Below are 13,474 nucleotides of genomic sequence, written 5' to 3'. Positions count from 1 at the left end.
GGCCCTTGGGCAGGAGGACCGGGCCAGGTGGGGAAGGGTTTGGCTGAAGTCGTCCTGCTGGGGGCTGTGGGTGGTGACAGCCTGCTCCATTACCAGAAGCTCTTAGCCCTGGACAGGGTGGGGCCAGGAAGGACAGCTTTGGCCTGACCACGGGGACGGAGGGAACCAGCAGGGATGTCCCTGAAGCCAGGCTCCAGTCAGAGACCTGGCCACCCGGGCATGAGACCCTACTGTCAGTCATTCCCCAGGTGCCTGCCGTTGGAGAGGCCATGGGCATCTCTGGCTGGACATGGCCCAGTCTGAACCCTCCGCGTTCCCTGCCTTAGGGCTCCACCATCCACCCAGAGGAGATTATTGAGGCCGCGGCCTCCTCCCACCGCCACTCTTCACATCCACCTGCCACCGGCCCCCTCCTCTGTCTTCATCCCGGCACCCCCCGGGGAAGAACCCTTCTGGGGTCTAGAGAGGATCCTCCATGGCCCCCATGTGGTCCACCCCTCCCCCGCTTGCACCCCTCCCTCCCCAACCGTGTCCTGCCCACCAGCGGCCATGGGACTCACCCGATGGTCCTGCCCCAGTCACACCACAGCGTCTCCCCGACGGCCTCCATGTCTACCTGGAACTGGGTGAGGCAGAGCTCCTGGAGGAGGGCACCGTAGTTAGCCTCCTGGCAGGCAGTGGCCATGAAGAGGTGATGGGCTGTAACAGACATGACCATGAAGAGGTGATGGGCTGCAGCAGAGGCCTAAGGGCATCACCGCTGGCCCACCCGCTCCCCGCAGCCCAGGCTCCATGAGAATGGTGCCTCTGAGAGACCCCTGGAGAGAGCAACTGTGGCTCCAAGCGGACGCTCTTCATCAATTGTTCTGTGACCTGGCAAAGGCCCTCCCTGCCTGCTAAAGGTGGCTTGGCCCTCAGTGCCCATGCCAGCTTGGGCCAGGGCACTTCCCATCCCACAATGCCACTGGGCTGCCCCAGGCATGGGCGGCATGAGAGGGGCCTGGCTGCCCCTGTTCCGCTGGTACCTGGGCATGGGCTGTGCTGTGCCCCCCCAGCCCAGGAGCTGCAGACACGTCTCCTGTCTGAATATCTGCGGGCTATGAACCGAGCTGACAAACGGAATCACGAACTGTGCTCCCTCCTCCTGCCTCAAGCCATATACCAGAGCAAAAGTGACCTGCCCAGCGGTGCCGCGCACAGAATCAGAATTCACTCATTTACCCTGTAGCTTGCTACTGGCTGGGGGTGGGCGGGGAGAGCATGGACCTTGGTCCCCCACCCACCAGGCCTCTTCTTCCCCCTCAGGCTGAGCCCAGCTTTCTTGGCCAATCTGTAGGGCAGCTGGGCGCAGGGGCTTTGCATTCCCTGTTTAGAGCTTGGCTCCTGGCCCTCCCACCGTCCCCAGGTCCCCCTCCTTTTCCCCTCAGGCCATGCTGCGTATCCTCTGCCCAGGGTGACCCCCAGCCCCACCCCTACTGGCCTGGCCCTTCCCAATTCCTGGAAGGAGCTTGGTGCTGGGAGGCCAGGGCTGCCCTGGGAGACGCTGGGGGCACCCAGCCCCTGCAGCCCGCCGCCTGGCCCCACCCTGGGCCCCATGAGTGAGGACACCAAACTGCCCCTTGCGGCCTCGGGCCCAGGGAGCCCACCCAAGGAGAGGTGGCCGCCCTTGGGCAGGCATATTGGGGGGGGTTCTGCAGTACCAGTCTCTGGCACGTGGCCCAGGGAGGGGTGTGAGCTTGAGAGGCCCCTCAGGCTGCGGAATAGAACGCAGAGGAGCTGGAGCTGTCCTGATGCGCTGGGTGCCCTGGAGCTCTTCACTGGCAGCCACCTCAGAGTGGATCTGGCTGCGATCGGCAGTTTACAGATGTGGGAACTGAGGCTTTGGGGTTCAGAACCGGGCCCCAGGTCCCATGGCCGGAAGTGGTGTGGACCAGAGAGCAGACCAAGTGGTCTGGGCACCAGGTGGGAGGCGGGAAGCACAGGGAAGGGCCTGAGGTCCCTGGAGGTGCACCTGAGGGAGGGCGAGCAGGCGGCCATGCGAGGGTGGGGTGGGGCCGGGGGTGCTGTCGCAGAGCACCACTCCAGGCCCAGTGGCTGGTGTCAGGGTGAACAGATCCCACACACTGCACACCTGGGCACTGACCTGGCCCACAGCTGCTAGAGAGAGCAGAGTGCTGACCAGGGAGGCTGAGCCCTGGCCTGGGCCGAGGCCATGAGTGGGTCCCAAAGAGCCAGGTGTGTTGGATCAGGGACATTTGGGCCGAGGCCATGAGTGGGTCCCAAAGAGCCAGGTGTGTTGGATCAGGGACATTTAGCCCAGGAAGCCAGGGAGGAATGTGGGTGTGGTTGGGCCTGCATGAAAGGCTGGGATTGGAAAAAGCCCCTTGGAGGAGCTCAGGACAGGACCTGCTGGCAAGCAAGATGGAGTCCCCCCAACCCCCACTCCAGCAGGTCACCCACCCTTGACCCCTGGCATGAGCGCCCAGCACTGGAGTTTGTGGCCACAGAGGGAGCTGCACCTGCCCCTGGGAAAGCTGAGGGCAGAACAGTCTCCCCCCAGCACCCCAGGGACCCCTCAGGAGTCTCTGTACCCACCTGAGGGCATGCTGCTTCCTGACAGCACAGGTGTCCACACCAGCACTGTGAGTGCACCCTGGGGCCGGCTGGTCCCACTGTGGATGCACCCCCACCCTGGGGGCTTCTTTCACCCACAGTCAGGGCAGCCTTGGAGAAAGAGCTATTTCTGACACCTGCCCCATCACAATGCCCCCTAGGAAAGCCCACCTAATGGGGACAGTGATGCCCCAGGGGCTCCTAGGAGCTCAGGAAGACTCAGACACTGACTCGATAACTCATGGAAAGAATTCCAGGCTGCCTGTCCAGCTGCACTTGGAGAATCGTCCCTCTGTTTGTCCCCCACCCCTCACTGCTCCCGGCATCCCGTCCCCGCTTCACTGCCTTTCTCTGGTGAATCCCAGGCCCCTGTCCTCCTCCGCTGCCCTCCTCCACTGCCCTGTCCTCCAAGAGGCCCGCGGCTGACCCTACCTGTGGGAAGCCATTCCCCCACCCTGTCCCCCAGCCCATTTCCTCAGAGCCTCTCTCAGGGCTGGTGGAAGGTCTCTTTCTTTTCTCAGAACTCTCTTGGCCACCCTCTCATCTCCCACTCCTTTCTGACTCATGCATACATCCTCCCTGGCACCCAGTGGCTTTGCACATTAATATTTGTCAAATGAAGCAGCAAATAAGTAAGACAGCCATATCCGGCTTTCTCAGTGGCCATTCTGCCTGGGAGTGAAGCAAGTGTGCCTCACGCTGTCCTGCGTGGAGTGGACAGATTGGGTGCCAGGGTCACAAACCACTGCGGACTCCCCTCCTCCTCTGGAAGAGCCGCTGTTAGGACGAATGAAGATGAACAGGCGTCTGTGCCTCAGTCAGGATCCTCGGCTGCACGCAGCAGAAGCCAACTGGGGCTGGTGTGAGCGGTGGAGGATCTGGTAAAGGGACGCTGGTGGCTCCCAAGTCCCCAGGAGGGTCTGGGAAGTGGGGTCTGCACAATCGCCCTGCAGAGCCAGTCCCCGTGGGGAGGCCGAGCTGCTCCTTCTGGCGGGGTCCCCAACAGGCGAGGGGAGTGCAGGTGCAGGGGCCAGAAACAATGACAGTGATCCCTTCACCCCAGGCCACAGGGTGTCCTTCCCTGTCATATTCAGGTCAGTCTCCTGCAGTCCCCTGGGCTGTCCAGAGCAGCTGCCTGCCCCCAACCTACTGGGCCTTCCTGTCCTGCAGCCCAGCCAGTTCTAGCTTCCACCACCCATGCAGCCCCCTGTCCTGGTCTGGCTGCAGGGCTGGTCCGGTGGCCTTGACCCTGGCCTGGCTCTGGGCTGTTCTCTCCTGGATGCATCCCCCACCTCTCTTAAAGAGCCACTGTGCCTCTCAAGGGGCGGGGCTACCATGCCCAGCCCATGTCCCTTGCTCCTTAGGGACAGAGCCCTCCCCGACCAATGCTGCCCGTTCTTTCCCGCCCTATGCGAGCCCAGAGTCCCACAGCTGGGATGAGGCCAGGGGCAGCCGTTCAGGCAAATCTGGAAACCTGTTTCATTTTTTAGGTACAGGCGAAGAATGCTTGGGTTTTTCTTAAACGAGACTGATGTGGTTTCTTTCCTTGGAGAGAGAGGTAACATCAAAGTTTTAAAACAGAATAAATTGCCAAAGTTTTAAAACAAGCCATTCAGGGCCAAATAGCTTCCATTCCTCTGTGTGACTGCAAATGTAATCATTCATAAATCATGTCTTTAAAAAGCCGTGTGCAGAGGTTGCTGGGTAGACGGCTGCATTCCTCACTCCGCACTCGGCGTGTTAAGACAGGAACCTTTCCTCGAGCTGTGCATAAGTTAGGAACTCAGTGTTGCTTGGGGGAGTTCAGAGCAATGGCCTCCCTCCCCATAGCAGGCCAGCGCCCCTGAAAAGAGCATACATAGCAGGCACCCCAAAGGTGAGGGCCCCTCAAGCAAAGTGAGAGAGTGGGGACAGAACTACAGGGCAGCCGGGCCCCCCATAGGGGACCCCTGGACTCAGCTCATCAGATGTTTGGACAAAGGAGACAAGGGGCACAGAGCTGATGGGTCTCAGACTCAGCCAATGCACTTGACGTCCGTGTTTGGTCTGTGCCACACGGGGCAGGAAAGGCCAGTTCTGCAGCTGTGTATTTTAGATTTGTAGAGAGAGAAGCTCAGACCCCATCACTGTCCTCCTCCCAGCTGGGGTGGTGGCTAAATGGAGAGTGCAGGTTGGGTTCTAGCACAAGTTCATGCAAATTCCTGAAGCCTGCCTGCTCCCCTCCCAGCAGCCAGTCCAGGATGCTGATAGCTTCAGCTCACAGGCCACGTCCTGGCCTAAGTCCCTTACATCCATTAGCCTATTTATTTTGAGACAGGGTCTTGCTCTGTTGCCCAGGCTGGAGTGCAGCAGCACAATCATGGCTTACTGCAGTCTTGACCTCCTTGGGCTTAGGCGATCCTTCTGCCTCAGCCTCCTGAGTAGCTGGGACCAGAGGCACATGCCACCACACCCGGCTAATTTTTCTATTTTTTGTAGAGATGGGGTTTCCCCACGTTGCCCAGGCTGGTCTTGAACTCCTGGGCATCGTCCCACCTCAGTCTCACAAAGTGCTGGGATTACAGGTGTGAGCCACGGTGCCCGGCCACTATTAGCCTATTTAATCCTCGCAAATAACCCTTACGGCAGGGACAGAGGGGCTCAGACAGGTTAAGAGTCACACAGCCCAGGAATGGTAGAGCCCAGATGCAATCCCTGGCACGCTTATCTCAGAACACGTGGGAGGCATGATGAGGTCAGTGACCTCTTGCGGAGACCCCAACAGCAGCCCCAAAGGCTATGGGTGACCCATGTCTGTGGAGGCCCTGAGACCCTGGGCCAGGAGCCCCGGCTGAAGGCGGGCTTCCTCAGGGTGTCTGCTTCCCTCAGGCTTCCCAGGAGTGGCTTCGGGGGCTCTCACTGGGCATGCGTGAGTCCACGACCTGGACAGTCACCTGGCCACTCCACACTAGTGCCCAGCAGTACAGGGGCCCTGGGAGAGTGGGTGTGTGGCCATCGTCACCGCCACTGAGTGGGCGACTTTTGCGAAGGGGCATGAACTGAAGAGAGCACGAGGTGCCTCTGGCAGCACCAGGGCAGGCTGAGAACAGGCTGCCGAGCTGCCTCTCCTCCCCATGCGAGAACCTCCTGGGCGGAGGGGCTGGCATCGTCCATCTAAACACAGGCTCGATCCACACTCAATCCTGAAGCCCCTGCTAAGAACCGCTACCGTCCTTAAGACATGGACGATACCCTCGCAGGAGGGCGGAAAGATGGTCATGACTGTAGTACACTATTCTCAGCATCTCTCCTTTCAAAGAAGCCTATGTTTTTTCTCTTCTAAAACACACCTTTATTGAAGTATAGTTTATATACCACAGATTCACCCATTTTATATAGACAATTCAATGATTTTTAGTAAATTCACGAAGTTGCACAACCATCACCATATCTAGTGGTTTTCTTTCTTTATTTTTTTTGAGACACGGTGTCATTCTGCTGCCCAGGTTGGAGTGCACTGGTGCTTTCTCGGCTCACCGCAGCCTTGACTTCCTGGCCTGTTTTTGCAAATATTTTATAACACATAGCGCAGTGGCACAGGGGTCTAACTTATAAGCAAATCCTGGAGGAGCATGTCCAGATTATTTTACTGGCAGGGGCAGGACCAAGAGAGTTGGGGACGACTGTTCCAAAGGGCGAAAGTACCCAGGGCCCAAGGGAGTTGGGGCAGGGGTGTGGTGGAGGAACCCGGAGCTCCCCAGCCCACAGGAACGCCTGCTCCTGCCTCCCTGATGTCACGGGAACGCCTGCTCCTGGCTCCCTGATGGCTGGCTCTCCCGAACAGGGCCCCTTCAGTTGCCACGATCTGTCCCTGGTGGGTTGCGAGGCCTCTGCCCCTGGTGAGTGTCTGCTCCCTGCATGACCTGGTCCGTTTCAGGCATGCGAGTGCCCGCGTGAGGTGTCAACCACAGCCTGGCATTTCCTGCGTGGCCAGGATATCTCCCCAGTGCTTCCCTCCGGCTCAAACTTGACGTCCTCTAGAGTGAAAGCACTCAGCAGTCTGAGCTCCCCCTCTCCCTGCCCTGCTCTGTCTAAAGTCCTGTCTCTCCAGGGGTCACCTTGGTACTCTCCTTCCTCCAGCAAGACCCTCTCATTCCAACTTCTCAAGCCCAGGCTGAGAAACTCCCCGCCATCCGTGGACACCTCTGAGCATCCAGTGCCGGGGCGGTTGCCAGAAGAGGAAAGGTCCTTGGGGCCATGGGCCAGGGCCGGGCCGTTCCCCTCCCACCCACACAGCTGCTTACCCCACCAAAGCCTCCACCAAGTAGATTCTCCTCCACCTGTCACCTGATTTTGGGCCTCAAAGACAGCAAAGCACTGCATTCCAGCCCACCGTCCCCTCTCTTGGGCTCAGAGCCTGTACCCCCACGAAGTGCCTGCTTTGTGCCGGATGGGGGTGCTGTGCACAGTTCTTTGTCCCCGTCTTGGTCTGTGTTGCCCACTCTTACTGGGAATGCCCAGGCCCTTCCAAGTCCTCACTCGGATAACTGTGGCAGCCTCCAGCCTCACCTCCAACCTCAGGAACCTGGTGGCAGACCCCTGACTGCACACAGCACCCTCCATCCTCCTCCCCAGCCTTGGTCCTGTCCACAACTGCCACTCAGTAAAATTCTATGCATTGTCAACAGGCACTCCTCATTTCTGAAGTTGAGAAGTCAAGAAATCCTCATTTTTTTTTTAAGTCATAAAATAAAACACAGGTTGAACTAAAAACATACTGTCTACCTTTCAAATTACCAGAGAAGAACAAGAAAATACTGACCTGGAGAAAAATTAGGAAGCCCCTGTAAGTATTAAGGAAAGAAAATGGAAAATAAGATGTTAGAAGAGCTCCACTTCTTAAAGCCAGAAGGGCGGGTGAGCAGCATCAGGGAGCCGCGTGGGCCAGGCCCTGCCACCACCCCCACCGAGGCCTGGAGAGTCCTCAGGCCGGGACATGGGTGCTCCCACACCGCCCTGTCCTGTAGATCAGAGCTGCACGGGACGGGAAGCGGCCTGCCCAGGGTCACCAGGACCTCAGGGCAGGCGCCGGGATTTGGTAAACAACATTAACGTGTCCCTAAAATCCACAAGAAAACCGGATGCTAAACCAGGTCAAAGAGCTAAGTGACTCAGGGGAACATTCAAAAGATGGGTGGCGGGACATGACACAGAAAAAAGACTAGACAATGAGAAACTACCATGTTGTCCCTGACAAAGCTGCCGCTGTCCACGTATGAAGTAACGAATGGCTCTTCATTCCTGTTAGAACGGCCACCATCGAAAACAAAATCACAAGCTTTGCCAAGGCTGTGGAGACGGTTTTTCTTTGCCGGCTCGGCGCTCCAAGGTTGGCTCCCCCACCGCGTGTCAGGGAGCCGGCAGCGTGGCAGAGGCAGCCTCACACGGCCCCTGAGAACCAGAGCCTTGTGCACTGCTGGTGGGAACGCACAATGCCACAGCCACGAGGGAAACGCGGTGGCGGCTCCTCAAAACATTAAACACAGAACCACCTGATGATCCAGCAATCCCACTTCTGGGCATATGCCCAAAGGAATTGGAAGCAGGGTCTCAAAGAGATATCTGCACACCCATGTTCACAGCAGCCTGATTCACAACAGCCAGAGGTGGGAGTAACCCAGGTGTCCATGGATGAATGCACAAACACAATGTGGTCTATCCATAACAGTGGAATAACAGATGAATGGACAAACACAATGTAGTCTATCCATAACAGTGGAATATTACTTGGCCTTCAAAAGGAAGGAAATTCCGACTCACACTACAACACGGAAGAACTTTAAGGACATCAGGCTAAGTGAAATGAGCCAGTTACAAAGGAACAAATGCTGTATGATTCCACTTATACAGGTTCCTAGAGTAGTCGGATTCACAGACAGAAAGTAGAATCGTGGGCTGGGGGAGGTGGTAAATCAGCAGGAGGTTAGGGTTTAACTGGGACAAGTCTCAGTTTTGCAAAATGAGAAAAGTTCTGGAGATGGATAGTGGCGATGGTTGTACAGCAACATGAGTGTGCTTAGTGGCACAGAACTGTACACTTAAAAATAGGTAAGATGGTACATTTTATGTTGTGTATACTTTACTGCAATTAACAAAGCCTGACTGGGACAGAGGTTAGGCTATAAGAAGTCACTACGAAGCTGTGACTGTCAGGGTCACATATGGAATTCCCCATCTTCTCCCCTGCACAGAACACGCAGCGACATGTGCCCAGGGAAAGCAGGCAGGATCACGAACACAGTGCAGGGTTTTCACACAATGTGCACAGATGGGGAAGATGAAAACAAGGATACGGAGGCCCTAAGTATTAAATTTATATGATGACTGGGATGGATGCATAAAAACACCACAGTCCTCCCATGGGCTTATGGGTCATTTACAACAGGAAAAATCTGCAAGACAAGAAAGAACCCGCAATGCACACTAAGTTGTGGTTGTGGTTCCTGTTCTGCCCCAACCACAGTGCAATAAAACCAGCAATGAGTATCGGGAGAGAAACCAAAAAGCCCGAGCCCCTGAGATTTGCCAAAACTTGCTTCCAAACAATTCACGTGCTACAGAGGAGACAGAAACCACAAATATAGAGAATCCAGAAAATATCAACACGGAGCACAAGGCAGAGGAAAACTCGAGGGATCCAGCCAAGCTGCCAAGCAGAGAACTGATGACGTTTCATTCCCACACCAGAAAGAACAGAAACAAATGTGTTAGGCATTCAAGAAAGTGTAGGATAAGTAAACTCAAGAACTGGTTTTGTTTTGCAGGGGAGGCGGGCAGGAATCAGTGGGGAAGAGACTAATCACAGATGAACCACTGTCCATTCTGATCAAGAAATAACATGAAAACACAAAGTCACAAAATTGCACTGAAAAGGACAAATGTTCACAGATGTAGAGGGAATTAGAAAAATAATCGTCCACATAATGATATGTTGGATAAAATGAACAATTTCAGAGGAAAATGTAAAACAACATCATTGCTACAAGACACAGAAAACCCTAGCCGGGTGCGGTGACTTACGCCTGTAATCCCAGCACTTTGGGAGGCCGAGGCAGGTGGATCACCTGAGATCAGGAGTTTGAGACCAGCCTGGCCAACATGGCGAAACCCTATCTCTACTAAAAATACAAAAATTAGCTGGGCCTGGTGGCGGGCACCTGTAATCCCAGCTACCTGAGAGACTGAGGCAGGAGAATCGTTTGAACTTGGGAGATGGAGCTTGCAGTGAGCCGAGATCACACCACTGCACTCCAGCCTGGGCGACAGAGCAAGACTCCGTCCAAAAAAAAAAAAAAAAAGGAAAACCCAAAGGGACCAATAACACCGGAAAGATTCTGAAAAGGTTGCCAATTATCTATACCATGAAAAGGAGCCTGGCCGCGGTGGTTTTGCAGGTGAAAATGAAGACCCTCTAGATCTTCAAGGAACTGCTTATTTCCATCATCCTGACTGTCCTAGCACACAGGAAAAGAATAAAGGTCCACAACCCATATCTTGGGAAGAAAACCCAAAGCTGGTAATAAAACTCCCAAGGGAAAGTACAGAGCAAGCTCACTCAGGAAGAACGAAGCCACACTCAGAACAAACAGCGGCCAACAGACACCCGAGGCTGCGGAAAGGCTGCACAGGAATGAAGGAACACTCCATTCATCCCAGAAACACGGTAGGTTTGCAGTCTCTGACCAATTCTCCTGTGTCACAGCCTCACCAGTGCCAGCGGCCTGCCAGCACCGAGGCAATGCCCAGCTGGGCAGGTTGCTGTGTCACATCGAATGGTTCTTCCTTCACATGACAGAAGCTTACTTTACACATGGGAAGAAGACGCATTCTCCAACCCTCTCCCACCCCTACCCCTGCAAAAATACAATGAAAAAGCATCTGGCCCGCTGGGTGCGGTGGCTCACGCCCGTAATCCCAGCTCTTTGGGAGGCTGAGGTGGGCGGATCACAAGGTCAGGAGATCAAGACCATCCTGGCTAACACGGTGAAACCCCGTCTCTACTAAAAAAAAAAATACAAAAAATTAGCTGGGTGCGGTGGTGGATGCCTGTAGTCCCAGTTACTTGGGAGGCTGAGGCGGGAGAATGGCAAGAACTCAGGAGGCGGAGCTTGCAGTGAACTGAGATTGCACCATCGCACTTCAGCCTGGGTGACAGAGCGAGACACCATCTCAGGAAAAAAAATAAAATAAAATAAAAATAAAAGCATCTGGCCCCAAAGGAGAAAGACAGAAGGTTTAAGGTGTTAACTCTTGACCACATGGTTCTGAACTGTGGGTCACCTATTTTAAGCTTCTCTTCTGCCTCTGCTGCCACTGAGACAGCAAGACCAACCCCTCCTCTTCCTCCTCCTTCTTGGCCTCCTCAACATGAAGACCTTATGATGATCCACTTACACTTCATGAAAAGTATATATATTTTCTGTGGGTTTTTCCTTTTTGAGATGGGATCTCACTCTATCGCCCATGCTGATTGCAGTGGTGTGATCTTGGTTCATTGCAACCTCCACTCCCTGGGCTCAAGCAATCCTCCTACCTTGGCCTCCCAAAGTGCAAGGATTACAGGCGTGAGCCACCATGCTGGGTCTAATTTTCTTAATAACACTTTCTTTTCTCTAGCTTACTTTATTCTAAGAATACAGTATAGGCCGGGCACAGTGGCTCACGCCTGTAATCCCAGCACTCCGGGAAGCCAAGACGGGTGGATCACTTGAGGTTGGGAGTTTGAGACCAGCCTGGCCAACATAGTGAAACCCCATCTCCACCAAAAATACAAAATTAGCCGGGCATGGTAGCGGGCACCTATAATCTGAGCTACTGGAGAGGCTGAGGTAGGAGAATTGCTTGAACCCGGGAGTCAGAGGTTGTGGTGAGCCAAGATCGCACCATTGTGCTACAGCCTGGGCAAAACAGGGAGACTCAGTCTCAAAAAAAGAAAGAAAAAAAAAAAGAATACAGTATACATACTTGTAACATACAAAATATGGGTTAATTGACTGACAATGTTATCAGTAAGGCTTCTGTGCAATAGTAGGCTATTAGTAGTTAAGCTTTCAGGGAGTCAAGAGCTACACTCGAATTTCTGACCATGTGGGGGGTTGGCGCCCCACCTCTGCATTGTTCAAGGGTCACTTGTATTGTCATCACCAGTAGCAAAGGAAGGCAGCTGCTGTCACTCCCCTACTCGGCAGTGAGTCGCTCTCCAACACAGTAAGACTGAAGAACAAAACACAGAAAATTGTGAGGAGGCGGCAGGACCACCCTAGGTTACGGGCGACCTTATGACCAGCCTGAAAAAGCCAAGCAGGAAGCAAAACAACTGAAATAAAAAAAACAGGCAGAGGGCAACAACAGTCACCAAACAAACACGCAGAAGGGGAGCTTCCTCCTAGCTGGCGACGACCAGCTAGAAAATAAACTGGGGGAAAATATCCCACTCACGGTCATGGCCAAAAAGCACCAGATTCCTAGACACTGAATGAGTCATCTGCAGGAGAACGAAATCTCTGGAAGGGCCTGGATGCAGATGTGGGGGTGGAAAAACAGACCGCTGTTTCTTGAGCCGGTGGTCTTGATTTAACTCTCCCTGACCAGTTAATACTTTCAGTGCAACTACCATGAAAATCCCCCAAATATTTAGCCATTGAGAAAAATTGCTAGGAAATGAAGGTAAATTCCAGATGCATCAAAGGTTTGCGTATTTAAAACCATAAGGCACTGGAGGAAACCTCCACAGGCATGCTCTCTGGTTTCACCTCCTCGCTGCCTCCTAAGGGCAGCTTTTGCTGCTGCCTCTTCCGCAAAGGACCCTGCCATCTGCCTCGCCCAGCCACCCAAAGGACCCTGCCATCTGTCTCGCCCAACCACCAATCATGTCAAGGTACCCAGTGGTGCCTGAGGCCCATTTCCTTCTCTGTCCTCCCTGGCCAGTCACCAGGAGCCTGGGCCTGTCTCCACCCACTCTTACTGGCCATCCCTCCAAGCAAGGATTTGACATCGTCCAGGTCCTGCTGCTGCCAGAAACACCTATCTTGGCCATACCTCTTTCTGAGCCCTAGATTTGCACAGACTCCTGCCTATGTACCATCACCCCTCAGCATCCAAGGGGAACACTGAACCCCATGTGGCTGCTGAGGACGGGTCTGCCAGGTGCAGCAAATGATAGGATGCCTTGTGAAATCTGCATCTCAGAGAAACGGTGGTTTTTGATGTATGTCCCTGATACTGTATGAGACAGGCTCATACTCCTTATTTATCTGAAATTCCAGTTTGCCTGGGGCTCCCATGTTTCCTGGCAGCCCTGGCTGTGGCCCGGGATGTCATCTCCCCTCCCCTCCTCTCCTCTCTTCTCCCCTGCCCTGCCCTCCCTCCTCCCCCAGGAGCTCTGCCAAGTGCTGTTCTTCATTCCTCAGTGCTCACTTCCTGCATCCAGGCCCAGGGACTGGAGTCCATCGCTTTTGCCTCTGGGACTCCCTGGAACCCTCCCACTCTTATCCTTGCCTGGCCTCCTGCCCATGCTGGGGTCCACAGCTGAGGGTTCCTTTAAACCACACCTTCAGTCCTGTCACCCCCTTGAATGCCCTTCAAGGTTTTCCCACTGCCCTAGGAATGAGATCTGAATCCTTAGAGAATGGATCCTTCCTCCAGCACCAGCTTCGGCTCAAAGCCCTCTTCCCCACCATGCTTCAGTCAAAAAGGCTTCTAGGAACTTCCAAAAAGCAGGGCCTCTGCACAACTGTCCTTGCCCTCTGCCCTCTGGACTGTGCTGCTGCTGCTCCTCAGGGCTTGGACTGTGCTGCTGCTGCTCCTCAGGGCTTGGACTGTG

The 13,474-nt window shown here is 54.7% G+C and overlaps 1 protein-coding gene and 1 non-coding gene across 2 annotated transcripts in view; both read right to left on the bottom strand.

Moving 5' to 3' along the window:
• The window catches only part of RAMP1 (receptor activity modifying protein 1), a 55,229-nt gene that overhangs the window by 36,281 nt on the left and 5,474 nt on the right, over positions 1–13,474 (bottom strand). Inside the window, exon 2 of the mRNA XM_015111460.3 lies at positions 561–699. Coding sequence (XP_014966946.1) covers positions 561–699 — 139 coding nt within the window. The remainder of the gene's footprint in view (positions 1–560; positions 700–13,474) is intronic.
• On the bottom strand, positions 7,963–8,041 carry LOC114671603 (small nucleolar RNA SNORD55/SNORD39). The gene has a single exon (XR_003721637.1). It is a non-coding gene; the product is annotated as a small nucleolar RNA SNORD55/SNORD39 (small nucleolar RNA).

Source organism: Macaca mulatta, chromosome 12 (assembly GCF_049350105.2).
Source record: "Macaca mulatta isolate MMU2019108-1 chromosome 12, T2T-MMU8v2.0, whole genome shotgun sequence".
In the NCBI taxonomy this organism is placed as follows: Eukaryota; Metazoa; Chordata; class Mammalia; order Primates; family Cercopithecidae; genus Macaca; species Macaca mulatta.
The sequence above is the reverse complement of the archived record's forward strand: the minus strand, read 5'-3'. Positions and strand labels throughout refer to the sequence as shown.